This window comes from Ursus americanus, chromosome 20, assembly GCF_024610735.1.
Source record: "Ursus americanus isolate L20-20 chromosome 20, mUrsAme1.1.p, whole genome shotgun sequence".
In the NCBI taxonomy this organism is placed as follows: domain Eukaryota; kingdom Metazoa; phylum Chordata; class Mammalia; order Carnivora; family Ursidae; genus Ursus; species Ursus americanus.
Window position 1 is genome coordinate 20,786,070 of NC_142146.1, and position 27,287 is coordinate 20,813,356.

The 27,287-nt window shown below is 36.2% G+C and overlaps 1 protein-coding gene across 2 annotated transcripts in view; it reads right to left on the minus strand.

The window, feature by feature from the left end:
- The window catches only part of UBE2E2 (ubiquitin conjugating enzyme E2 E2), a 357,299-nt gene extending 330,336 nt beyond the window's left edge, over window positions 1-26,963 (minus strand). The window contains exons 1-3 of one of the 2 annotated variants that reach the window (XM_045791659.2): window positions 26,763-26,963; window positions 21,182-21,365; window positions 14,355-14,405 (exon numbers count right to left, since the gene is read on the minus strand). In XM_045791659.2, coding sequence (XP_045647615.1) covers window positions 14,355-14,405; window positions 21,182-21,357 — 227 coding nt within the window. In that variant the 5' untranslated portion in view covers window positions 21,358-21,365; window positions 26,763-26,963. The remainder of the gene's footprint in view (window positions 1-14,354; window positions 14,406-21,181; window positions 21,366-26,762) is intronic. The other variant, XM_045791660.2, reaches the window with a different exon arrangement.
- Window positions 26,964-27,287: the final 324 nt, after the last annotated feature.

Below are 27,287 nucleotides of genomic sequence, written 5' to 3' on the forward strand. Positions count from 1 at the left end.
CAACTGAACATGTATCTCTGACTACCTTCTACGTAGAAGAATGAAAATCTGCTTGACCAAAATTTACCATTTCCGAAATCCACAGTAAGGAATTCCCCACTTGGCTGATTACAAAACTATATTCAGTTTGGCTATGTCCCACTCCTAATCCCTAGCTTCTTTTTCTTTCTTTTTTTTTTTTAAGTTGCCAGTATTAACTTATTTTCATTAAAATATTTCCTAAATGAATATAAACATAAAGCCAACAATACGTTTCTGGTATTTATAGCTCATAGATAAAAACATGAAAGTAAATGCAAACACAATAATGTATCTAATAAATTTTAAATTAATAGTGCTAGCTTCATATTTTGGACAACACTGTTTTTGCTGAAACTGAATGTTTCTTTTATATACCACTATCGATTAATTCATTTGAGAATGTACACTGTAATGTACACCATGAAAATTCTGAAAACAAAATTTTTTTCAAGTTAATTTTTTTGTTTTAATTCCAGTATAGTTAACATACAGTTTTGTATTAGTTTCAGGTGTACAATATAGTGATTCAACAACTCCACACATTATTATTCAGTGCTCATCCTAAGTATACTTTTAATCCCCTTCACCTATTTCACCCCCAAATCCACCTCCCCTTTGATATGCTTTATTTTAAAGCAGTACCCTCAGTTAAAGTTACTATCTTTTTTCCAACAAGAATATTTTTTACTTGAAGCATACTGCAGAATATATGGTTCTAATATAAAAAACATTCCATCAAGAAAAATATATTGCACATCTTCTTCAAGTACACACAGAAGAATCCCCTGGTTAAATCACGTAAAAAGAGGGTGCCTGGCTGGTTCAGTCAGCAGAGCACGCAACGCTTGATCTCGGGGTCGTGAGTTCAAGCCCCTTGTTGGGTATAGCGCTTACTTTAAAAAAAAAAAAAAAGATATACTCAAACTCCTAACTTTTTTTTTTCCGGGTTTTTTTTTTAATTATGATATGTTAGTCACCATACAGTACATCATTAGTTTTTGATGTAGTGTTCCATGATTCACTGTTTGCGTATAACACCCAGTGCTCCATGCAATACGTGCCCTCCTTAATACCCTTCACTGGGCTAGCCCATCCCCCACCCCCCAAACCCTCAATTTGTTTCCCTCGAGTCCATAGTCTCTCATGATTCATTTCCCCTTCTCAAACTCCTAACTTCTTAAAATGATGGTACCAGGGGAATGAAAGACTGTTTCAAATGTGGAGAATGATGACATTAGAAACCATGTACAATTCCATTTCTCTTTAAAAAGTTCTGTCACCACCCAACCTATTAACTCACACCTCTGGTGAGCTCAAAAACCAGAAGGACTGTTTAACAGCATTTCCCTGCTTGCAAGTTGGACACATCTACCCTATACATAATTCAAAGAAGGAGAATAAACCAATTTTAGCTAACGACCATATGATAATTTTGATATATATTTACTGTGTTTTATAACACCTATATTTATGTATTTGAGGAGGCTACCCTGAATTTAGTACTTAAAACATTTTGTCCATGATATTTTCAGAATACTATGTGATTCATATTCCATAGTTTTTAAATACTATATATTTTCACCTCATTCTACATATGACTTACTGATTTTCCACTAATACAGATTAAGAACAGAATAAGTCTATCATGGAACACTACATCAAAAACTAATGATGTACTGTATGGTGACTAACATAACATAATAAAAAAAAAGAACAGAATAAGTCTGCTACGTAAATATTAGAAACTACTTCAATGCTGCTTTTGAGGTCCATTTTACCTTTCAGGCAAAGCTAAATTACAATGAGGATCTTTTGATACTACAATAACTAAAGCCACCTAGCGATAGTCCAAGGCATTTGGATAGTGGCAGAAGTGCCTTACACCCACTCAAATTTTAGAACTAAGTGCATAAGCATTTGTTTCAGAGTATTAAGAAATCATCCAAGGCAAAATATCTATTATGAGAACTCTAAAAATTTCTAAAGGATCTGACAACAATGCAACAGGATAGTAAAAGATAATTACTTTGTCCTCTCTTAAAACTTGTCTGTCCCGATGAATGGATAAAGAAGATACAGCGCATTTATATATATATTTTTTACTCAGCCATCAAAAGGAATGAACTCTTGCCATTTGCAATGACGTGGATGGAACTAGAGGGTATTATGCTAAGTGAAATAAGTCAATCAGAAAAAGACATTTATCATATGATCTCACTGATATGCGGAATTTAAGAGACAAAACAGAGGATCATAGGGGAAGAGAGGAAAAAATAAAACAAGATGCAACCAGAGAGGGAGACAAACCATAAGAGACTCTTAACCATAGGAAACCAGCGTGGGTTGCTAGAGGGGAGAGCATGGGCGGGTGAGATAACTGGGTGATGGACATTAAGGAGGGTATGTGATGTAATGAGTACTGGGTACTATACAAGACTGATGAATCACTGACCTCTGCCTCTGAAACTAATAATACATTATATGTTAATTAATTGAATTTAAATTCAAATATATATTGTAAAAAATTTAAAATGAACCTTCTTTAGGCATTAAATCAAGGATGCATTGTTAGAATTAAGAATTACTATTACTGTGTTTCTGTAAGGTAATAAAATATTTCTTTTAAAAAAACTTGTCCCTTCTCCTACCTCAAATCCCAATTATTGGCAAAGTAAGACCATAACACTGTTTAATATCATTTACAAACCAGGCTGTTGCCAGATATTTACTGAAGTGATGCACAAGGGCTTGGCCAGGAAGGGCAAATCTTTTATCTTACGTTGGAGAATATGTTAACTCCAAAAGAACTGAGAGAGACTACTCCTATCCCATTCTGCCTTACCCGACTCAAGGCAGTTAACTCCCAAGCTCCTATAGTTTACTTCCCCAGATTCTAGGCCATCTTATCCTGCCCTGGCAGGCTCAGATTAGCACCAGTCCCCCTCCTGCAGAACCCCTTACTCACTACTTAGCCACCTGAAATCCAAAGACTGCTCCATTTGCCTGCTAACTTGAGCCTAATACCAAAATGTCAATTGCTGAAAACAATAAGCAGTTTTGCCACTCTTCAGAAACTTTGTCCTAGCTTCAGGCAAGGATTATCCTCCAGCACTTGCAGCTGAATCTGTCACCTTTCAGTTCATCACTTGGAAGCAGGTCTCAGATCATTCTGCTCTGATGCTTTAGGCGTCAGCCTATAGACATGACAGTCATCTTTTTGTAATATTGGACCAAAGTTTTAAAATAAATGTCTCAATCAGTGGTCATAAGTGAAACAGGCAGCCCACATGTATGTATAAAGAGCAATGGTAGTTTCTTTAGTGTACTCTGTCATTTGAAATCTTTAAAATTTTGAATTTCCTTTCAATCCTAAGATTTACTAGCTCATGGAATGTTTATGTTGGAAAAAACACATCCCCAAAAAACCCACAAATTTTCTTCATTAATCCTTATTCAATTTCTAAGAATGAAAGTAATATTTTCCCAGAACCAAAGGGAAGAGGGGGAAACCATGAGGATTCCAGTTTGTTACAGTTTGACAGACTTGAAGGTAAGTATATTGACCAAATAATTATTCAAGAGATTTGCATTAGATAAGTAACTTAATTTTTATTAGAATTTTATTAACAGTAATATTTTTATTTCTTAACTGTGTCTGAGAAGTGGTGTTTATGAAACAACACGTAATAATCTGGGACTTATCAAACTGACGGATATTAACTTATGTCCCTAAACTCCATGCCAGCCTCTTATTTCCCATGTTCTTCATATGTTGTCCTTTTCTTATAAATTTAAAAGTTATGAGTAAAGAAGAAAATAAAAGCCTCACTTACTAATTTAGATATGGGACTGATAACAAACAAGCTGCTTTAAATATGCCAATAAACTGTGTAAATCACATACTCCAAAAGGACAAAAATTAGAAGAAAAATGAGTCATAATCCATAGGTGAAGAGGACAAAGGTGATAAAAATATACTTCATTTGTCTAGGGTCCAGCAGCTGAGAAATGCCATTCTAGTACTACTTCATATCTGACACCTGAAAATCCCTCTGAAATAAGCAAACAGATTCATTCTTAATTCCTCCAGAGATGAAATAGGTATTACCTCCTGAAGTTGTCCGTTATTGCTCTGGACAGCTCTGACTGACAATGAAGCCTTTTTATCAAAAAGAAAATGGTTTCCTTCTAATTTAACACAGCAGTGCTAGTTCTACTCCCTATAATCACACAGAATAAGATTAATCTCCCTTCCATTTTATGGCTCTGAAAACAGTTGAAACACAGCTACGGTGGCCCCCTCACTTCTCCAGACAAATAACTCCAATACTTTTCAAATGGATAAGAATTCTCCATTTTCCTTGTTTGCATTAATTATAACTAAATTTTCTGAGTGCATAAGACATATCCATTCTATCAGTGAAATAAGCAACACACTGAACTCTCAGAACTGAATGCTAGCCCTGGCATTCTCATTAAACTGCACACGGGAAGTGCCATTTTCTCTCTGGGCTTGAGAATGCCAGACCATATGCTTTCCAGTTTCAATAAATGATGAATCCATCTAAAAACAATGGTTTGCAATATTGCTTTTATTTTGTTAAAAAGTTAAAAATAAATATTTACCCAATACTTTATAATATTCATAAAGGTCTTTTACTTAACTATGGGCACTATATGTGATGATCTAAAAACAGCAGTATTGGGGCGCCTGGGTAGCGCAGTTGTTAAAGCGTCTGCCTTCGGCTCAGGGCGTGATCCTGGCGTACCGGGATCGAGTCCCACATCGGGCTCCTCTGCTGTGAGCCTGCTTCTTCCTCTCCCACTCCCCCTGCTGTGTTCCCTCTCTCTCTGGCTGTCTCTCTGTCACATAAATAAATAAAATCTTTAAAAAAAAAATAAAAAAAAAATAAAAATAAAAATAAAAACAGCAGTATTTACAAGTCCCTGACACTTAGAATATAATGGTGGCTGGTGGGAAGAGAGGAGAGAAGGGTGACAAATACTTATGCGGTATAATTACATAACTACAAGCACAATTTAAAAAGGTCAAAATCTACCTAAAATTGAAATTAAGCATAAATTTAAGCTTTTAGAAGTTCTTGTTTTTCTAGATCTGTGATGTGTAATACAATAGTTACTAATCACAGATGGCTATCTAAATTTAAATTAAACAAAATTAGAAGTTCATTTACTAAGTGAGATTAGCCACCTTTCAAGTACTCATCAGCCATATATGGCTAATAGCCACTGTACTGAACAACACAGATACAAAACACTTACGTCGTAGCAAAAAGTTCTACTGGAGCAGTGCTATTCTAGACAGATTCACCTGTATCTATTTTGCAAATGGAAGATCTGCATAGCAAAGTCTCAAAACACTTGGCCTCTAAAGTCAGAAACTAGCCAAAGCTGAAATCCTAGTTCTGCCACTTACTTGCTATGTGACCTTGGACAAGTTATTTAATCTCTCTAAGCCTTTCTTCCCATCTAAAAAATACTGTCTAGGGGCGCCTGGGTGGCACAGCGGTTAAGCGTCTGCCTTCGGCTCAGGGCGTGATCCTGGCGTTATGGGATCGAGCCCCACATCAGGCTCCTCCGCTATGAGCCTGCTTCTTCCTCTCCCACTCCCACTGCTTGTGTTCCCTCTCTCGCTGGCTGTCTCTGTCTCTGTCGAATAAATAAATAAAATTTAAAAAAAATACTGTCTAAAACTAATAGATACTAGGTAGTAGGTATCTCAAGGTTAGTCATAAAGATGAAAAGAGATAATGCTGGTAAAGCACTCCGCACACAGCCTCAAACACTGGAAGCATTCAATAGTTGTCAGCTCCCTAGTATAACTATTCACATATAGGTACAATGAACACCAACTAAGTGCTAGGATTTGAAATATAGAGACTGAAGAGAGCATTCTCACCCAAGTGGGTAAATAGATAAAGTAGTTGTAACACGAAGCATCAGGAGAACTGACAACAGTGGGGTGGGTATAGAAGGGGAAAGTGCTAGATTCTAGTTGGAGGGAACAGCAGTTGCCAAGGCAGGAATCTTGCCTCTGATACGACAGCTATGCCTCTCCTTTTGGTCATTTGACATTATTCATCTTCCATACAGGTCAGAGGGGAGAGAGTCTCTACACTCTATGTATTGGAATAGAAAATGAATTTGAGCTTAGGGCTTTGCCTAATTCTATTATACATTTTAGCACAATGTGCTGCTTCTACACAAACGGGGATTTAGATATACCTTTAAAGCATCCCAGTAAGTCTCTAAAGTATGCAGACATTATAAATAAAAAGTTCTAAACGAACATTTACAAAAAACAGTCAAAAAACACACTTTGACAACATAAATTTAAAAATCAAAATTTCCATTGTTCTCAAAATAAAATAAACGAACAAAACCATTTTACTTGTTATTTGCAGTAACAGTTGATAAAATATATTTAAGTTGATGAATGTAATAATCACTGTAAAGAAATGCTTTGAAGAATACAGTTTTCAGGACAACTTAAAAGATAAAACAGCAATGTGAATTAAAATATCACATGTTAGAAAGTAATATGACACTTTCTATCTAAGTACTTAGGTAATAAATCTGAAATAATAACCAGCTTAAAACTGAGCAAAATAAGTGATAAAATGTTCTGTTCCTTTTATAAAATATAATCCCAGTGTGATCATTTAACACGTTTTTTCAGACACACTCTTGTACTGCTCTTAAAACAGCAAAGAATTTTAAAAAAGGAAATAAAATACCAAAGACAGCAAGTAATGGGCAGTAAACTCACTTTATCACTCAACATTTTTCTTTATTATGAAATAAACATTTTTAAATCTATAGTTAAAGGCAGATATTTTAAAAATTAACATTTTGAAATAAGAAAGTAAAAAAATTTCTGGTGATTTTATGGAGAGAGTTATGTCTTGCCAAGCTCAGTTCTGAAGTAAACGTACATGACAGCAAAAAATTACACCTGAAGTTCCCCAACTGAAGTAACAGCACCTATGGCTCTATGTTGGCTATGCCCCAGGTGAAGTCAGCCTCAAGGTAAAGCAAAAAGAAAACATACATTCATTTTTGGCAGTAAGAAAGGAGAACACCTGTAAAATCATAAAAGGTATTCAAATGAAAACATAAACAAGCCTGAAACTCTTAATGCCAATGGAATATAAGGTAAGACCATGTTTTCTCATTCTCTCTCACACTGTACATGTACTCCAACTCTATGGCTATCCAACCCACAGGTACTATTCCAAACAATCCTTTAGCTGTTATAACCATTTAATGTATCTCAAATATTAAAGACTTTTGTCTTTGTAAGGTCTATGCAAAACCACTCAACACTACAGCAATGGCGTCAAGAACTCCTAGGAGTGAATAAAAAATATTCCTCAATTATTTGTACTAAAGAAAGGAGAGAAGGATATGAATAATTCAGTAACCTATATAAGACAGGCCCTCATTGTATATTTAAATTTTATCATGTTAATGACTCCTCAAAAGAGGCATTCCAGCCTTCTGCTAACCAATACACATTAACATCACCTTTCAGTTATTCATACTGTTTATTTATTAATCATCAGCTCACTCCAAAAAGACTGATATGTCTTAAAAATTTTATGTAGTTTAAAAGTACAAAATGAAAATACAAAGCTTCAAAAACAGTTGGGGGGAAAGAGTAAGAAAATAAAATAAAATACAGAGTTGAGATTTCTACACAAAACACTGTTAACTACTAAAGTCAAAAAGTAAAGAAGGGTATTAGCTTCTGGGCAACCAAAGTAAAGAGGAAAGCATTATCAATCTTCAGATTTGCTGAAGCCACAGATATTGGCAATTTCTGCCAAGAGTATCAACATTCCCCTAGTCTTGGTTCTCCAAGCATCCATATGTATTACCTCTCAATTAGTTATAACCAGATTTTTAGGATTAGGAACTGTACTGGGATATCTTATTGTAGCCTACACTTGCCCTAGGACAGACCTAATATTAAGCCCTCAATAAATACTAAAACAAACTGTAGGGGAAGGTGACCTAGAATCAGGCTAACTGGGAAAAAACAATTTGGCATTAAAAGTGCAGACATCTTCAAACACTGAGTTAAGAACTGTCAAATGTAAAGAAATTCTTTACCTGAAAAAGTGCCAGTAGTAATAATACTAACACTAAGATATATACCCACAAACACACACACAAGGGAGAGTGGTAAAAATCACTATACTCAAAAAAATTCCTTTTCAAAATGTTTTGGCAAAAAACTGTCTCATGGAATTCAGAAATATAAATCAAACATAGTGCAAATGATATTTTGGATTGCCTTGCATGTTGATTTTTTTTTTTTTTTTACTTTACTGAAACATAAACGACTAGCCCCAAATGTAATTTTAAATGTATTTTTCTATCTAGTCACACACGTAAAATAATAAAGGATGAAAGAGTAGAAAACCTGGGTTTAAATCCAAATCAACTAGTTGTGCAACTCTGAGCAAGTTACTTAACCCCAGGATTCTCACAGAGTAATTGACAAGACCAAATGACAATCACATATGAAAATCCTTGAAAAGCTAAAAATCCTATAAAAATATTACCACAATAGCCAAAAAAGGAAAACAATTAGTGACAATAATTAGATTTTTGCACTAGAGGTTCTTTACAAGTTCACTCCTCTGTAAACACTATCCCCAATTTCTATTTCAATGCCTTCCCATTCTGTCACAATGTTAATCCAACAAACACATTTTCCCTACATACTGCTTCAGTTACTATGATCTGGAAAATACAATTTCTGCTATTAAATGGCTCTCATCAACAGTAGGTGAGACAGTGGTTAGATTTATGTCCAGTCATGGCCAATCCTATACTGGAACACCTTAACTATTGAGTGAAGACAATGAAAAATAAATCAGAGAACTTAAAGTTTCTGATTCAAAACTTACTACAAAGCTACAATAATCAAGATTCTATGTCAATAAAAAGAAAGAAAAGACTATGTGGTACTGGCTGGCATAAGTATAGACATACAGATCAATGGAATAAAATTTAGAGTTCAAAAATAAACCTTCACATTTATGATTCATTGATTTTTCAACAAAGATGTCAAGACAATTCAATGGTATTTTCAGCAAATGGTGCTGACATAATTGGGTATCCACACACACACACAAAATTAATGTCGACCTTTACCTCACACCATATACAAAATGGATCAGGATCAAATATAAAAGCTAAAACTAAAAAACCCTGAGAAGAATCTAAGTGTACATCTTTGTAGTACTGGATTAGGCAACGGTTTCTTAGAAGTGACACCACACACACAAACAACAAAAAGAAAAAAAATAAATAGGACTACAACAAAATTTAAACTTTGTGCTTCAAACATTGCTATTAAGAAAGTACCCACCTTTCTCCAAAGAATTTATAAAAATGGCCAAAAAGCATATGAAAAGATGGTCAACGTCATCAGTACATTCATCAAGATAATGCAAATCAAAACTACAATGACATATCACTTCATACCTACTAAGATGGTTATTGTCAAAAAGACAGACAAGAACAACTGCCAAGGTTGTGGAGAAACTGGAACTCTCAAACACTGCTGGTAGGAAGGTAAAATGGTACAGCCACTTTGTAATACAGTCTGGCAGTTCCCAAAAAGGTTAAACATAGTTACTCTCTGACTCAACACTTCTACTCCCAGATATAAACCCCAATGAAAACATATGTCCACACAAAATCTTGTACGCAAATGTTCACAGCAGCATTATACATAATAGCACAAAAGTAGAAACAACCCAAATGTGCATCAACTGATGAATGGATAAATAAAATGTAGTATATCCACACAATGGAATATTATTCAGAGACAAAAAGATAAAAGCACTAATGCACACTACAACATGGATGAACCTTGAAAACATTATGCTTCATGAAAGAATCTAGTCACAAGTCACAATCAAGTCACAATCATTATATGATTCCATTAATACAAAATGTACAGAACAGGTAAATCTATAAGAGACAGAACAGACTGATACCTAGGGCTTGGAGGTGGAGAGCCGGGAGGAAATGAGGAAGGAGTGACTGTTTAAAGGTTTGGTGTATCTTTCTGGCGTGATCAAAATGTTGCAAAATTGATTGTGATGGTTACACAACTCTGTGAATATAGTAAAAGCCGCTGAATTTTACACTTTAAATTACATCTCAATAAAGCCAATTAGTTTCTTTTAAAGTAAAGCAAAACCTGTGTTCAATGAGTAGATCATTGAAACATAGCAATAAAAAGTAAAACTTGCTAGTATAACTGAACTAAATCCTCTTTTTTTAGTATTTCCTCCTCATATTTGCTCAATTACTAAATCAAAAATCAAAATCCAAAAGAGTCATTTACTTTCAAAAAATAGTAAGGATCTCTGTCATTTCCAACCTCATGCAGTTAATACAAACGTGGACACTATCAGATCATGACAGAATTTGCATTTAGTTTCCCTACAAAAGAACAAGTTACTCTTTGGATGAGAAAAGTTTTAATTTTAATTTGGAGATTTTTCTAGCTAACTCCCAGTTTCCGACTAGGATCGAGGAAACAGAAATGAACATACCAGCATTTATAGATTCAAGATCTGTGCTTTTGACAATTTGTGAAGAACCACGATAGTCACGACATACAGTCATTTACAAGGGGCAGCAATTTTACCTATTAGGACTCTGTAAGGATGTAACATGATTTCTCCTGGCTCCATCCAGCTAAGCTGGTGTGCAAGGAACTGAAGTAGTGAGCAATTCTAGTCCAATAACTCCAACTAAGCTGGCAATACGAAAACATTTATGGATCTGAAGAGGCCTCAGAAGAGAGCCTTTGCAAATGTCATAGGTCAATTATGTTATCCACCATAAGAGCAGAAGCCAAGCAAAATATATTCTACTACTTACAGGAAATATTCTAAATATACAACCAAATTTGACCCAAACTATATATAATTTTCTATGCCAATGGCCCTACAGGCCATACAATTTCATGAACAGAAACTTTTTTCTTAGATGTATCATGAAGTTTTGTTTTTAAACATTAACTCAGGCTGTAATAGAAAAAAATCCAAAGATAATTGAATCTAGTTTTCAAAAAAAACCTTATTATTGCATTCTTACCTTAAAGACAACAGAAAAAGTGAAAAGAAAACTGAAAGATATATAGGCATATGTTTCCCATAAGAAGAAATAATTTAACGTATCATCAAAGTATTTTGTGGATGCTTTAAAAATAATAGATTCATTCAAAACCTGAAAGAAAAAATTAAACAATACCACAGCAGTTCCCCTAAAAATGCCTTACATAAACATATCTATCTATAATGAATGACATAATTCAGAAAGACTTTATATTCCCAACATGTCTAAATGACAGAATACTTACACACATAATAGTTCCTCCCATATAATTCCAAGAATTGCTTAGCCGGTCATCACATAAGAGATGCACCAAAATTCAGAGGTGCCATCTCTAACCTGACAAATACACACAGCTGGGTTGTACTAGTCTGCTAAGGTTCCAGAAAATAAGGGTAAACCACACTGTAAGTGGAATGTGACACACAACCACCCCCACTGAGACAACAATAACAGATAAAATACCTGTTCCAGTCTCACTGTCTAAACAGGTAAACCCACAGATGTTCCCTCATACATAATCTTCTCTGTGATAGTGAGCTAACAGATACCCAAGCAACCAAAAGGCAGGATTTTGAGAGGCCTGTTTGATGTAGAGGTAATACACAAAGGGAGTACCAGGGGAATGTGACTCCATTAGGCAGATAACTTTAATTTAGTATACTTCTATAAATTAATTCATTACGGTCATTAAGACACAGATGAAGGCAGCACAGAACTTTTAAAAATCAACCACAAAAGCATTGTTAACTTTGTGCCAAAAATAAGTCAAACAAAAATTATGCTCTAACTTCTCTTTCTGAAGATAATAACCACATTCCCACTGAAATATAGATGGGCAGATTTACTATAAACCACAATCAAATATTTGACACCAAACAATCCAAAGGCCACAGTAATCCACTTAACAATCACACTGACATCTCTATTAAGTAGCACAAGTACACAGGGCTTGTAGAACTAATCACCACTTCCCAATCAGCCACAACGTAACGGATCCTTTGCTTGCCAAAGGGGAGCACCACATACATGAAGGTGGATATGATCTTTATCTCTGCCTGATCCAGTTCAATCAACTATTCTGGGATCAAGAAAAGGAGCCAAAGCCACTGAATCACAGACCTGGCTTCTAAGCAAACTTGCTAACTATCCAATCTTCATACCATTAAATGAATTTCCTTGCAAATTCCCACAAGCAGGCAAATTAACCAAAGTAGGTATCTTTCTACAGTGTTATATATCAATTATATCTCAATTAAACTGGGGGGAAAACCACAGTAAAGTAGGTATCTTCCCTAAAACTTTCTGAAGGGCTTATTATGTGTCATATCCACATTTTAAAATGCTTTATTTGTAAAGAGTTTACATAAACAAGTAATGATATCATTAACTATGGCTTAATGAAAAAGTAAATCTCCAAATTTCAGACATTATAAACTTTTCTTTTTACTTTAAATAGAATTGGTTTAATTATTTTAGTTTATTTAAATAATGGCTATTACATAATTCCTTTCCTCACACTTAAATAATGGCCATTACATAATTCCTTTCCTCACACTTGTTTTCATACATGTTTACAATACATTGGTTTAATCAAGCTAAATTATTATCTGTAGTAAGTCAAAACTAAATTAGACTAATGTATTAGAAAATAATACATCTTATAACGAAGGTGCAGTCTAACCATCACATAATATTTAGATTTCATTTTTAAAAATGAGCCTTAAACAACTCGTTAAAATAAAGTTTATTTTGCCAGTAATTTGTTGTCAAAATTTAAGCAAATAAGCATATAAACTAAGTTCATATATTTACCAATTTCATTGTAAAAAGGTTAAAAAAATAATATATGTGGTAAAACTATTTTTTTTAAAAAAAATTCAAATCATTAAAACAAATACTATCATAAGAAACAAGAAATTTTAGGTTTCATTCAAACTGAAGTTTTTCCAAAATCAATCCATTTCCAAGAATTGGCTACCAAAGCCTAAACAATGATTTGCCATCTGAAAAAGCCTTTGATGTAACAGTCTTAAGTGTGACAAAAAGTCTTACTGTCAAACAGTTTTACTGAACAAAGATATATTTGTTCTATTTGAATAAGATATTCTTTGAATATTATTGCAAGTGCATATACTATATATGACTCTCATGTAAAGAACCACAAAACATAAAAAGCCTTATTAGAATTCTTCCTACACAAAAGTTTTCAATTAGCCAAGTATCAAATAGCTGTCTGCAAAATTCTCCCTTTCATTAATATGTAGAGTTGCTATCTTTGTTTTCACATTAAAAAAAGATCAGTAAAATCAGACATCATACCTAACAATAAATTCTACCTGCATTCAATACTAGCAACATATTCCTGTAATCTGCCCTCTCACCTTCAATCCACAAGACTACCAATTTAAACTATGAAAACTCCATGTTAGCCTGGTTCCAACACTGACCTCACATCAAAACAGAAAGAAATGTTTTATAATAGTCCAATAACCAATCTTCCAACTATTGCATCAGACCCAAGATATAGTATAAGGTAGGAGGTTATTTTTCTCCTCTTCCTCTATGTACCTGTATATCATTAATCATTTCCAGGCAAGCACTATTACTTCTTATAAATAAACTCTGACCAGAAAATTGAAGACTGTGGTCATAAAGGACAGAGTTTTAAATTTAAACATCACTGCCTCAAATCACCCATTCTTACTTAGCTACAGCCGAGGACTATAAGAAATAATATAAACCATGAAAAAACACTGTTTAATGTTTCAGTACTTCTAAAAATCAATTTCCAAAAAGGTAACAAGTGTATTATCAAATAGCAAACATTTTAGCCACACTATTATTCCATCATTTAAGAAATCATTTAAGGCCCTAACACCTATTCCACTAAAAGATAATTGTATTTGTTACTCTACAATTTCATTATCTTATTGTTATTGCATTACTCTGTTTGGCAACTCCACTATACCTCTACAAACATACTTGATAAGTATTCCATTTCTGCACAGAAAAAATAATTGTCTTCCGCAGTCATTTGAGTGTGCAATACTTAAATACTTATACAATATTTTACTAATCAAACCACAACAGTTATACATCAGACCAACAGTTCAATTATACCTTGTGCAAAAGATACAAATAAATAAAAATCCGTAAGTACTTACCTACAGTTGGGAGGAGGGTCCAACGTAATCTCTGCAAGTTCCTTCTGAATCCTTTAAAATAAAGACAACGTTATGTTAAAATGTCTTCACTGTCTTAACAGCTCACTAAAATGTTATACTTTTACACAAATATTTCCCATTTGTATTATTTTTATTTTGAAATACTGATACTATATAAATGAGCATACACAATAATAACCAAGCCATAACTTCTGCCATGATTGTGGCAATGCACCTACAAAGGGTAAAAAGACTGGCCATTATCAATACATGCAGCCTGTAGAAACAACACTAAAAATTTCATCTAACCAGGACACATGGGTGGCTCAGTCGGTTAAATGATGAACTGCTGATTTCGGCTCAAGTCATGATCTCAGGGTTGTGAGCTCAAGCCCCGTGTTGGCCTCTGTGCTCAGCAGGGAGTCTGCTTCTCTCTCTCTCCCTCTGCCCCTCCACACTGCTCGCCCGCTCTCTCTAAAATAAGTCCTTTAAAAAAACTTCATTAAGCCACTGATAATAACCAAAATTTCTAGTTTAAATTAGATAGCTTTGCCACATTATTTATGAATCATTCCAACTTCTGATTTGCACTAGAACATCCCCACATAAGATGGAAAGATGATTACTAAGTTGAATCCAAGCATTCTGAATGATCCAATCAACTGGTGAAGGAAGAATTATCAGGATCCCATCCCAACACCTGAAACTGCCATTCAAATATAAATGGTATTCCTCCCTAAAGCCTCTAGGTTGGAGCAGATTGAGACTTTCCAACCTGACACTATTCCTTCTGCAAGAACTATCCTAATAATATGTGGATAATCATCTTAATGTCATTGCATTGCAAAAAGAACTTTTTAAAAAACCTGCTTTTGTCCTCATGTTATTTTTTAACTTTGACTTTTAACTGCACCTAACCCCTTATATACATATACAAAGGCTAACAGTGTTACATTGTTTTATAAGACTAAGCAATCTCTTAACTATCATTCATGCATTATTAAACATAGGCTTTGTTAAAGCAAATACAAAAAAAAAATTCTCAAAACTGCTTCTTCTCCTTTGCTTTTTAAATATGAGGATTTGCTAACCGGATACCTGCTATCTGGTAATTATTATGGTAGTAAATGGATGATAGTTGACTAAAGTACCTTAAAAAATAAGAATAGGAACAAAAACACTCTCAATCTCATTCCACATCTTTTTCAATACAACAAACGAAAATACAGAAATAGACATGACTCCTCCAAGAGGACTGGCTTCATTTCCCTAAAGGAATTGCATGCTACTAACATAATTTTCACTTTTCTAAGCCATGTGATTCAAGGCTGGGGAGGCATTATGAAGCTGAGCAAGACTAATAAGTTCAAAACCAAAAAACCTTTCATTTTAATTCTCCTCTGTCATTAATTGAGAGTTCTTGGATCAAAAGACTGCTCACACCTACATCCTCTCCCTCAGCCTCAGTTTTCCGTCCTATAAAATGAAGAGGTTTATTTTCCATCCTATGAAATGAAGATGTTAACTAGGATCTGTTTTATCTTTAAAACGTGATTCCTTCTAATACGGATTCTGTGATATGTTCACATGCACATAAAGTATTTATAACCCGGGGCGCCTGGGTAGCTCAGTCAGTTAAGCATCAGACTCTTGGTTTCAGCTCAAGTTATAATCTCATTGAGTCTTGGGATCAAGGCCATGTAGGGCTCCACACTCAGTGGGGAGTCTGCTTGACCATCCTCTCCCACTGTCCCTCCCTGCACCTGCACACGGGTTCAGGTGCGCAGTGTCTCTCTCTCTCTCAAATAAACAAATCTTTTTTTTTTTTAAGTATATACAGCCCATAATTAAATGAGAAATTTCAAAGATCTGATATTGGTGAACACTCTTTATGGATTTCATACAAAAGTATAAAACAGGTACTTTGAAACTAACCGAGTACGTCCAGGTTAATGACAGCAAACTGAGCACACACACATTCACCTCCCACTCCTTCAAGACCCCACTTGGGGCAGGCGGGAAGGGGCAGGGAGGCAAAATACTGAAAGTGCAAAAAGTAATAAATAGCAAAAAGAAGGAAATGAAAATTTCAGTGCATTTCTGGAAGACAAAGCAGACAAGTGTAAATTAAACAGGTTGAGACAGGCAAGAGGGGAATGCAGAGTACTTAGAAGTATAATAAAGACACATTATTTAACGGATGCGGGGAGAGAAAGACAACCAGAAATCCCAGAAGAAAAACACCTGTGTAAGCAAACCATAGATCAAATATGAAAGAAACTAAAATGTAAAACTATTTTAATCAAGTAACAAATGTTAAGGGGGAAAAAAAGTGAGATTTGATCTATTTGCCCCAATGTTATAACTCATTGGGTATTCTAGAGATCATGATATTGGACTTACAGGAAATCTAATCCTAAAATTCTGTTTGGTCTGGCACGGAATATTTAGTTATAGCAAATGCATCAGCAATTTATTGGTCTTTTACGCAGAGACAACACACAGAAGATGCATTGTAGTTGTGCTATGCAATGTAAATATCACTAACCTTCAAGGTGTAAAATTAAGTGTATGTAACCAAAATTAGTTTGAGAAGATGGAGGAAGAATGAAAGTACTAATATCCCCAGTTTACAAAGTAGGGAACCAAGAAATACTGTCGAAAACTGAAAGAATAAGAAATAGTGGCTTCAATATATTATTTAGTTATGAAAGACAACCAATACTTTTTTTTTTAATGTAACTATCATTAACGGGGAGGAGGGAAAAGGAAGAAAAAGTAGGTAAACATACTATATCCTCAAATTTCATAGCAAAGAGTCAGAAGATACTATTAACAATTCAACAAATAGGTGTAAGTACTATTCGTAATTTAGACTAATGCAGAAACGCCAAAAGTAGGACTAAAATCAGAGATGGCTAAGAGTTTGCTTCAAGGGAATAAAATTGGGATAGGGAAGGTATTTGGACAGAAAATTGTTGCTTTCCATTAAAAATGTCTCCGTAGTACTTAATTAGTTACCAGAAACATGAATGACATTTATGAATTGTTTTTAAACCAAGAAGACCAAAAGAATAGCCATTCAAAAGAACAAGCTTAAACTGTCAAACATTTTTAACAGAATTTCTTTGGGATTTTCTAACAACTCATCTTGCTCTATGCTTACAATGTCTCTTTTGGTTTAAAAAACTTGATAAATTAGGGGCGCCTGGGTGGTTCAGAAGGTTAAGCATCAGACTCCTGATCTCAGCTCAGGTCTCGATCTCACAGTCTTGAGTTTGGCCCTGCATTGGGCCCATGCCCAGCATGTAGCCTACTTAAAAAAAATTGATAAATTATTATTTTCTGTCAAATAATTCTATAATGGAACCGGAACTCCCCTGGATGTCTATAATTCCAGATCTAATTATTCAATATAAAAAGCAATTTACTGATAAACTTGACAAACTCTAAGCACTGAGTCAATATATTAAAATGTATTTTGTGCCACACCTAAGAATGGTTATATTTCTCTTGACAGAAAAGATTATACTAAGAATTGCTATTTAAACAGTTGCCAAGATGTCCTGTTGCTTTTAATGACAGCAATTCAATTCTTTCTCAAAAGTTGTGATCATGGTATGTATTAAGTTTCTCAGTCTTGACATGTGGGGTAAGGAAGGTAGCTATTTCAGGCACTGTCCCTTAGGGGACAGTAAAATGAAAAAGTATCAGTAATTCACACTTACAGCATACCTTTCACATGATGATCTTAGTTTGTTAAAAGTGAACTAAATAAATCTTACTGAATTCTCTAAGTATTACTGTTTTATCATTTCCCATTTAAAAGATAAGGAAACTAAAGCTAGTTATTGTACACTGGGGTAAGGTGAAAGGCAATTATCTTGCTAAGTCAAACAAACAAAAGGCCTCTCTCTTATCAGAACTTTTAAGACAAAATTATTTCTTTAGACGTAAATCAACTAGACAATTGCCTAAATTTCCTATTTCCATCTAGCAATGCCACTTCTTTGGTTATTGTCATATAGAAGCCAGGAACTGCATAGTTACTGAGACAAGTCAGAAGCCAAATACAAACTGAATTTCAGTTTGTAAGACTTAACCTAATACCTTAACTGTTCCAGGAATGGTAAGAGTACTGCACATGACTGTCATTTGCTAAAAAGAATGGAGAAGGGGGAGGGGAAGAGAAGTAACAATCATGATTCATTTAGGCTTAACTGAAGAATTTGGTATCAAAATTCTACAAAATGGGAGAAGATATGAAGCACTCATTTTAACACCAATGCATTAGATTAATGGTTCAGAAAAATGAAGCAGTACGTAAGTACTGACATGTTTAAAACACACACACAGATTTCAGGCTAAAGAAAATTCAGTAACTCACTCAGGTCCAAGTAGAACAAGAATATTTGGACATGGTGATTCACAAAGATATTTTCTTAGCAGTTATTTAAAAACAACAACAACAACTTTGTCCCACCAAAATGACTTTTCTATATTCCTCTACCGACTGTATTTTCTGGTCACCTGAGAACTCCTATTCTAACCAACTGAACCAACTGGTCAAAACCTTCAAAAATGAAATTATTCTCAAGAAGAAAAACATCATGGGCCGCCTGGGTGGCGCAGTCGTTAGGCGTCTGCCTTCCGCTCAGGGCGTGATCCTGGCGTTTAGGGATCAAGTCCCGCATCGGGCTCCTCGGCTGGGAGCCTGCTTCTTCATCTCCCTCTCCCCTGCTGTGTTCCCTCTCTCACTGGCTGTCTCTCTGTCACATAAATAAATAAAATCTTAAAAAAAAAAAAGAAAAGAAAAGAAAAACATCACACCATTAATTACTAAAATATTTTAAATTTCAATGTAGTGGGTGCCTGGGTGGCTCAGTTGGTTAAGCATCTGCCTTTGGTTCAGGTCATGATCCCAGGGTCCTGGGATTGAGCCCTGCATGGAGCTCCCTGCTCAGCAGGGAGTCCGCTTCTTCCTCTCCGCCCTCCCCTTGCTAATGCACTCATGTGTGCCTTCTCTCTCTAATAAAGAAAAACTTTAAAAGTAAATAAATAAATGTTTGTCAAAGTAGTATCTGAATTAACCTAGAAAAGAGTCATTGCAAATAATAAGCCTGAAGTTTAATTCCAAATGGTGATATAAGCTATGTATCTGTGATTTTTAAGATACCTTCAATTAAATGATTTTGCACATCAACTGTAAGACGCATCCTGATTTCAGAAACATTAAAGTTTTCATATGTACATTTAGAACCAATAAGATTAAGTAAGTACAAAAGATTATCTACAAAGGGTACTACTTCATTCTAATGTAGAAAACTAAGAGCCAATATAATAAAAGTTTATGCTGGAACACACCAGAATCCACCTTTCAACATAACAAAAATGTAGTCTAAGACCAAACAGCATTCATTTCTAAAACACTCTATTATGTCCAGTAAAATCACAACGTCTACTCGAAACAAAGTTAATTTGGAATAAATGTGATTTAAAATTCACATTTACAGATGTGTCAACACTTGAAAGCAGTACAGTCAATTCAATGACAAGCTCAAAATAGTTATTTTATTGAACTGACTAGTCAATTTAATCAAATCATCAAAATTTGTCACTGCCAGACATAGTCCAACTACATACTTGCAAATATAAGAGGAGTGATACAGACATTATCAAGAGAATGGACTATGATAAGAGCATGCCAATGTTTTAAGAAACAAATTCTTGCCAAAGAGCAAAAACTGATCAAAGATACAACTATAATCTTCCTCCTCACTCAAAATAGATGAAATTAATTTATACCATTGTTTAAAAAGAAAATATCCACTTAAATGTTTCCTGTATCCTACATCACTTTTCTATAATACTTGAAAACTGAGATTTTTTTTTAAGAAAACAAGTTTCTACACAAAATCATTAGTTCTTCAATTATAGCACATTTCACACAATTGAGCACCTACGTGCCAAGTGCTTTTCCTGAGTTACTATAAAACGCATATAATCACAGCATCTGAGTATTTCTAGTTTAACAACAGCACTATGTCCTCAAAGGCTAATGTATATCTCATTTTCCTAGTCTTTTCAGTGAACCTGAAAAATACCTACAAGACTTTAACTGGCACAAAGTCTATAAATGACAGCATCAGTGAATGAGACCTTACTAGATGCCAAATAAATGCTTTATCACATTTAGTCTGCACAACAGCCCTATGAAGATGGTACCATCATTATCTCCATTCTACAGAAAAGGAAACCCAGGATTAGAAATGTTAAATTATGTATCTAAGATCACATTGTAGTAAAATGAAGTAAAAGATGATCCATGTACTTGAAAAAAATTCATGCAATCCTCACTTTCACATATCATAAGTTTAATCTCTCATAAGCAGAATTTGGTCTTTTGATACATCACTCAAGAAATATGATTTTGAGGGATTTATGATGGTACTCCACTTCCCTGGTGGTACCAGGGGAAAAGGCAGGGCCTCAAGAAGCAGACAGGAGTCCTTGCTAACTAGCAATCATGGGAGAACTGAGCACAGAGCCAGAAGCACTATCTAGACCCTACTCCCCATAGATCCGGCCTGCCCAACCTCTCCCCTTTCTGACAAGCTTTTTATGATTCTGCCATATTGTTTAACTGACTTTAAATACTAAAAAGCTCATATTGCTACAATTAAAACAAGAAATAATCTTGAAGAAGAAAGAAAAATCCATGACTTTCATGGTCCATATCCCAGAAAAATGATTAAATACAACAGAAAAATAGAACTTAAGACAACAAATTGATACGAAAACTAAAAAGGTTATAATAATTGAAGTACCTTTTAGCACTAGTTGACAATTTAGCAGCTGTTTTGCTGGATATTTTTCCCTCCTTTTTCTTGGGCTGAACTTGTTCTCTTTCTGGTTCTTGCTGAACACTTTCACGTTGGTCTCCATCAGAACTTCCTCCACTAGTGCTTGGGCTATCGTCAACTCTTTGTGCCTCAGTGGACATTTTAGATCCTGGATTAAAAATCAAAGATCATTTTTTTTAGTTATGGGAGGACTAACTCTAGAATAGAAAGTGAGCCTCAAAGTAGAAGAAGTAAAACTAATATAAAATGAATACGGTGGTCATTTACAAATCAACTTTGGAAGTTGCCAAAACTTTTCTCTCAAAATGTACTGAGAAAGAAAATGAAAACACACAAAATATATACACAAAACATTCATAGTAACATTATTCATAAAGCCAAAAAGAGGAAATAACTCAAATGTCCACTAACTGATAAATGGATAAACCCAATGTGATACAGCCACACAATGGAATATTATTCAGTCATATAAAGGAATGAAGCACATTATGTACACACTACAACATGGATGAACTTTGAAAACATTATGCTCAGTAAAAGAAGCCAGTCACAAAAGACAACAAACTGTATGATTTCACTTACACAAACTGTCCAAAATAGGCAAATTCACGGAGACAGAGAAGTCGATAAGTGGATGCCAGGGACTAGGAATGAGGGGAAGGACTGCTAATAGGTATGAAGTATCCTTTCAGGGTGATGAAAATGTTCTTAAACTAGATAATGGTGATGTTGTACAACTCTAAATATTCTAAAAACTACCAAATTAAAATCCTCCAAACTAGTCAATTGTTATCTTCTGATAACAGAACACAAAAAGAACACAGAGGCCTGCATGACTCTAAATAAAAACTGAACCACATGATGATGTCAGCATTGACCGAGCAATATACCAAGCAACTGGGCTTCACAAGAAATGGAGACTGTCTTGAGACGCTGAAGGACTCTTCTTTTTACCCAGTCTTGGATAAAATATCCCTGAAGGCTTTCAAACTCCCTTTGCTCTGAATTCATGCTCCCCAAGCAGCTCTGATTATCAATTCAACTTCCTCAATACCTTGATACTTAGTGGCTGCTATAACCTATATAGCAGATACAAAAAATTCTAGTAAGTGAAAAGGGATATCCCCTCTCAACTGTCACCCCATCGTAATCAATTTCTGAGTTTGATTTCTATGAATACATACCTTATGACCAAACTAGCTTAGAGTGTACTGACAAATTCAAAACCAAACTAACAAATCGATGCCCAGACAATAAAGCCCCTTGTGCTCACCATGTTACTCACCACCTATTAACCACTTTGTAAAAGAAAGATACCTCAAATAAAGCACTGTTTTTATTACTATAATTAGTCTAAATATACAGCTAGTTGACAGTGACAAAAATTCATCATCACCAAAGATTTAATTTACAGCTTGCTCTAAATCAAAGTGATTTCATAATACAAATCTTTAATGGATTGAAATTTTCATGGTAAGACAAACCAAAAACAAAAAGCATCAGGAAGCACAGAGGTGAAGAGTCAACAGAAAATACTGAATGCCTTCCATGAGACATCACAAACACACCACCACCCCTCTCAACTCCAACAGCTTCCATCCCCCATGCCAAACAAAATAGGTCTGCACAAGTAGTTCTGAAACACAGTGACGGAGAAATCTGACTGCTCTTCTACCTATTCTGTAAATGGAGAGCATCAGTCTCCACAGCTGTGACACCTTTTATGAACACTAAAGTCACTTAATAGAATACTGAAATTTTATATCAGTATGTTTCACGTCTAGCTCTAACAGTCCTAACATATTTCTTACTTTTTTTTTCATTTTTATTTCACTTTCATTCTTACCCTTGGATTTAACATTGATTTTTTTTTCCAGCTTACTTCTTTCAGTTAAAATATATCAAAAGTTTAAAATCTAGTAAGTATGTATATGTAAGAGCATGTTAGAGCAGATGTGCATGGAAGTGAGAAAGAGAACAATTCTCAGGTTAAGGTCCTTGGATATAGCAAAATGCTGTTGGCAATATTTTAAGAAATGTGAAATGAGTGAGAATTCATTTCATACATCCTAAACCAGAAGCAATCCATCACATGACAAATATATGGAAACCTAAATGAAATAAAAATTTTTTTTACTGAAGCTGGAGCCTCAGCTTAATAAACTATGCCTACAGTTTCAGTTATATATTACATTAGTTATATACATTTATCTATATACATTTATACAGTTATAGGTATATATATACACATTCTTATTGCTCTTATTTATGTACATTTGCATACTAATGCAATGAGCATATAATTACTTGAAAGATTACTCAGTGAGTCAATCTGAGCCATAACATGAAGCCCAAATTTCAAAAACTGCTTCAGAATATCAGAAAACTAAAACTAGTCTCTCTAGAGAACTATTTAAAAATACTATTATGGGGCACCTGGCTGACTCAGTTGGTAGAGCATGCAACTCTTAATCTCGGGGTTGCAAATTCGAGGCTCATGTGTGGGTGTAGAGATTACTAACTAAATAAATAAAATTTTTTTAAAAATTAAAAATATCCAAATAGGGAATGAGTGCTAATAGGTATGGAGTTTCTTTTTAAGGTGCTGAAAATGTTCTAAAATCAGATAGCTGTGATGGTTGCACATATATATACTAAGACCACCTAGTATACTATATATTTTGAAAGGGTGGGTTTTGCAGTATGTGGATTATAGCTCCACAAAGCAGTTGTTAATAAATGGGTTTGGGTCTCAGTGTGTTTGGCTGATGGACTTCAGAAAATTGACATATCAAGAAATGAATGGAGAAGTACTGAATGTGTGGATACTAAAAGAAGGCCAACAGAGGGTAAGTATTAGAGGAAATCCTTAACTGAAGAAAAATTCTCGAAGTGTAACATACCTACAGAACAGTACACAAATGGTGAGTGTTGGCCAATGAGTTGTCATGTACTGAACACACGCTCATGTTACCAGTATCCAGGCCAAGAAACAGAGCATATTCACCTCTCCTGTCACTACCCTAACCTCTGATACCATCTCTTGCTCATCTTTGAACTTTACATAAATAAATGGATGATGATAGATTCTTAAGTTTTGCTCCTTTCCATAAAAAGAGAAACCCAAATAGAGGAATAATTTCTACAGTTTCACCATAAAGAAAAAAAATTTATTTCCACTTTTGACCTCACTTTAGTTCATCCAAATCTTAACCTACGGATGATAAATTCATCTGAGACCACCAATAACCACTACAGAAACTTACAGAAACAAAGTTTTCATATCTTTTTCAAATATCAAGAGTAAGGCAAATTTCCACTGATCTTGGTTTTTAAATGCCTAATTACAGAAAAAAGTATTGGAAAAAAATTATTGCACCACTCAGGTGGCAACTAATTTTTATGAAGAAAAAGCAGCCTATAATCATTTTAATTAGGTATAAGAATAAAATTGGTATTTTATCTTTCCAAAGTACAAATGAATAAAAAAGCTCTTTAAAGTTATCTTCTAAATCAGCATTTTAAAAGTATCTTTAAGATTAATTCCTAATTAGTTAATCTGATCAAATCACCTAATCTAGAAGAAAGATAAACTTAAATTCCAGGGTTATAAACATAGAGCTCCTCTTCAATGATAGTTTCAAAGCTAATAAGATATTTAAATCTGTATTTTTAAATATAGACTCAAAGTAAAACTTGGCTTCTAAACATAAAATTGAAAGACAGACTTTCCTCAAACATGTGTTATATTAGAGTTTAGATATTTTTCTTCTTCAACACACAAATTAAGCCTGTATTAGCTATGTACTCTATGTGGTAATTACAGTACTGGAAATCAGCAATATAGTAAATGAAACTCACATGTTCCATAAAAATGAAACGATTCGGTTATAAATATAACTGATAACATAAAAGCAACTATAGTCACTTCATAAATTCAATTACTGTCCAGATAAGCCTTATAACTGTATCTCACGGTATAAAACTGCAAAAGCAATGTTCATTTGAGTTTTTACAACAGGAAAATGCTTAATTGTGTCATTTAATATCTTGTTATTTGTCTTCCTACTCACATTTCTAAACTTTTCTAAAATGTAAAATAAAATACAATTTTTGAGGAAAAGGTATTATGTTCTGGGGAAAATAAAATGGGATATGACATTATATGAAAACACTCCATCATCAGCATGAACCCACATACAAAACACTAAAGAGCCAGAGCATCCAAATCGCTGAGACAATTATTTAAATTCCAAGGTCCAGACTGAATTATTATCACATATTCAGAAACACACTTTTTAAAGAATAGAGAATTAAAAAAAACTAAGAAGAGCTTAAAATCTTTCCAAAGAGCTAGGTAATCTGAAGGTAAAGCCTAGGACTTTCTTTTGTACTTTTAAATAAAAATATTTGAGTAGACTCTCAAGAATACACAATGCAAAACGATGAATCTTGAAAACATGCAAATAGGTCTAACAACCACCGAGCACAGGATGATGTCTTTCTAAAGCGGCCTTAATTTCCTTAAGGGAAGATGGATTGGACATTTCTGGTTGGTCGTGGGGAAAAAAAAAAGCCACAAGAAGCTACGTTTTATCTTCATTAGAAATGGTAAAGGGCAAAAAGATCAAAACATTATGAGAGAAGAGAGGGGGAGAAGTGGAGGGAGGGCAGAGGGAATCCAGTTTCAAACCAGGCCAGTGGGGGCTGCAGAGAAGAAGAGACCAGAGAAAAATGGGCTTCGGCTCCAAACTGTGACAAGCGCTAGGCTTCACAAAAGACCAATACAACACACACTCCACACCAGGGTATACACAAACACATCCCACAAGGTCTTCTCCACGAGGGCCACGGGGGTGCGGCGGCGGGGGAGCCAGACCCGGCACTCACCAGGAGAGACACCATGTGCAGCAATTATGCAATTAGGGAAAATAGCTAAAGATCAAGCCGGGCACTTTCCACCGTGACATTTATCCAGTACTTTTGCAAAGACTTAGTTCCAGGATGCGGCTGGGAGAGGAAAGGGGCTGGAGGGTGGCAAAGGATGGGGAACTGAGAACGGAAGGGGGTAGAAGATGGGCAGGCAGGGACGAGGCGGGGGTGGGGGGGAGCTAGGAAGGGGGGAGGGGTGGAAAGGGCGAGAAACCGGGGCAAGGAGGCTTGCTGGAAGGGGCGCAGGGAATGGGGCACGCCGGGGAACAGGGGCGAGAACTAGGGCGCAAGCGGTGTAAGCAGAGACCTGCGACGTGGAGGCGAGGTTGGGGGGACGCCCGCTAGAGGGAGGACGCCGGGGACAGGGAGGGATGGGGGGGGGCACCGGCGAGGCCCGGGCGAATACCTGAGGGAGGGGCGTCCGCGCAGGTCGCGGGCTCCAGCCCAAGCGCCGGGAGAAAGGGCTGCGGAGGCGGGGGAGGGGGAGCTGGGAGGCCCCGAGGACCGGGTGTCCCCGCAGACCGTCTAGTCACCGAAAGCCAGACCCGCGCACCACGCACTCGGCCGCCCGGCCACGCCTGTCCCCGCCGCGCTCGCGCCCGCCCGGACTCACCCTCAGCGCCACCGCCGCCGCCCGCGGCCGTTCCAGCTCCGGCTCCCGAGGCTGCTGCCCGCTGCTGCTGCTGTGGCCGCCCCTGAGTCCTGGAAAGTGAAGCCACCGCCTCCGTGAGACGCTGCCGCCGCCCGGCCGTCCGCGCGCGCGCCCGCGAGTGCGCGTGCCCGCGTACCCGCTCGGGAGAGACCGCGAGAGCGCGAGCCCCACGTCGGCCGTGCCGCGCCGCGCGCCTCCCTGCACCCTAAGCCCGCTCCGCCCCGCCTCCTCCCAGCGCGTGGCCGCGAGGGGGCGGGGGCGGGCGCGCGCACGGGCGGGCTGCCCGGCCGGCCTGGCGAGGGGGCGGGGAGGCGGCGCGGAAAAGTAAAGTGACATCCGAGTCCCGCGAGTGAGCAGCAGCGGGGGTGGGCGAGGGGCGTCCCACAGAAAAGGAAAGGCAGGGACCAGGAGAAAAGAGGGAAACAGAGGCTGACGAGGCGACCTGAGGGGAAGGGACGCGGGGACCTTGACGGGCACGCGCATTAA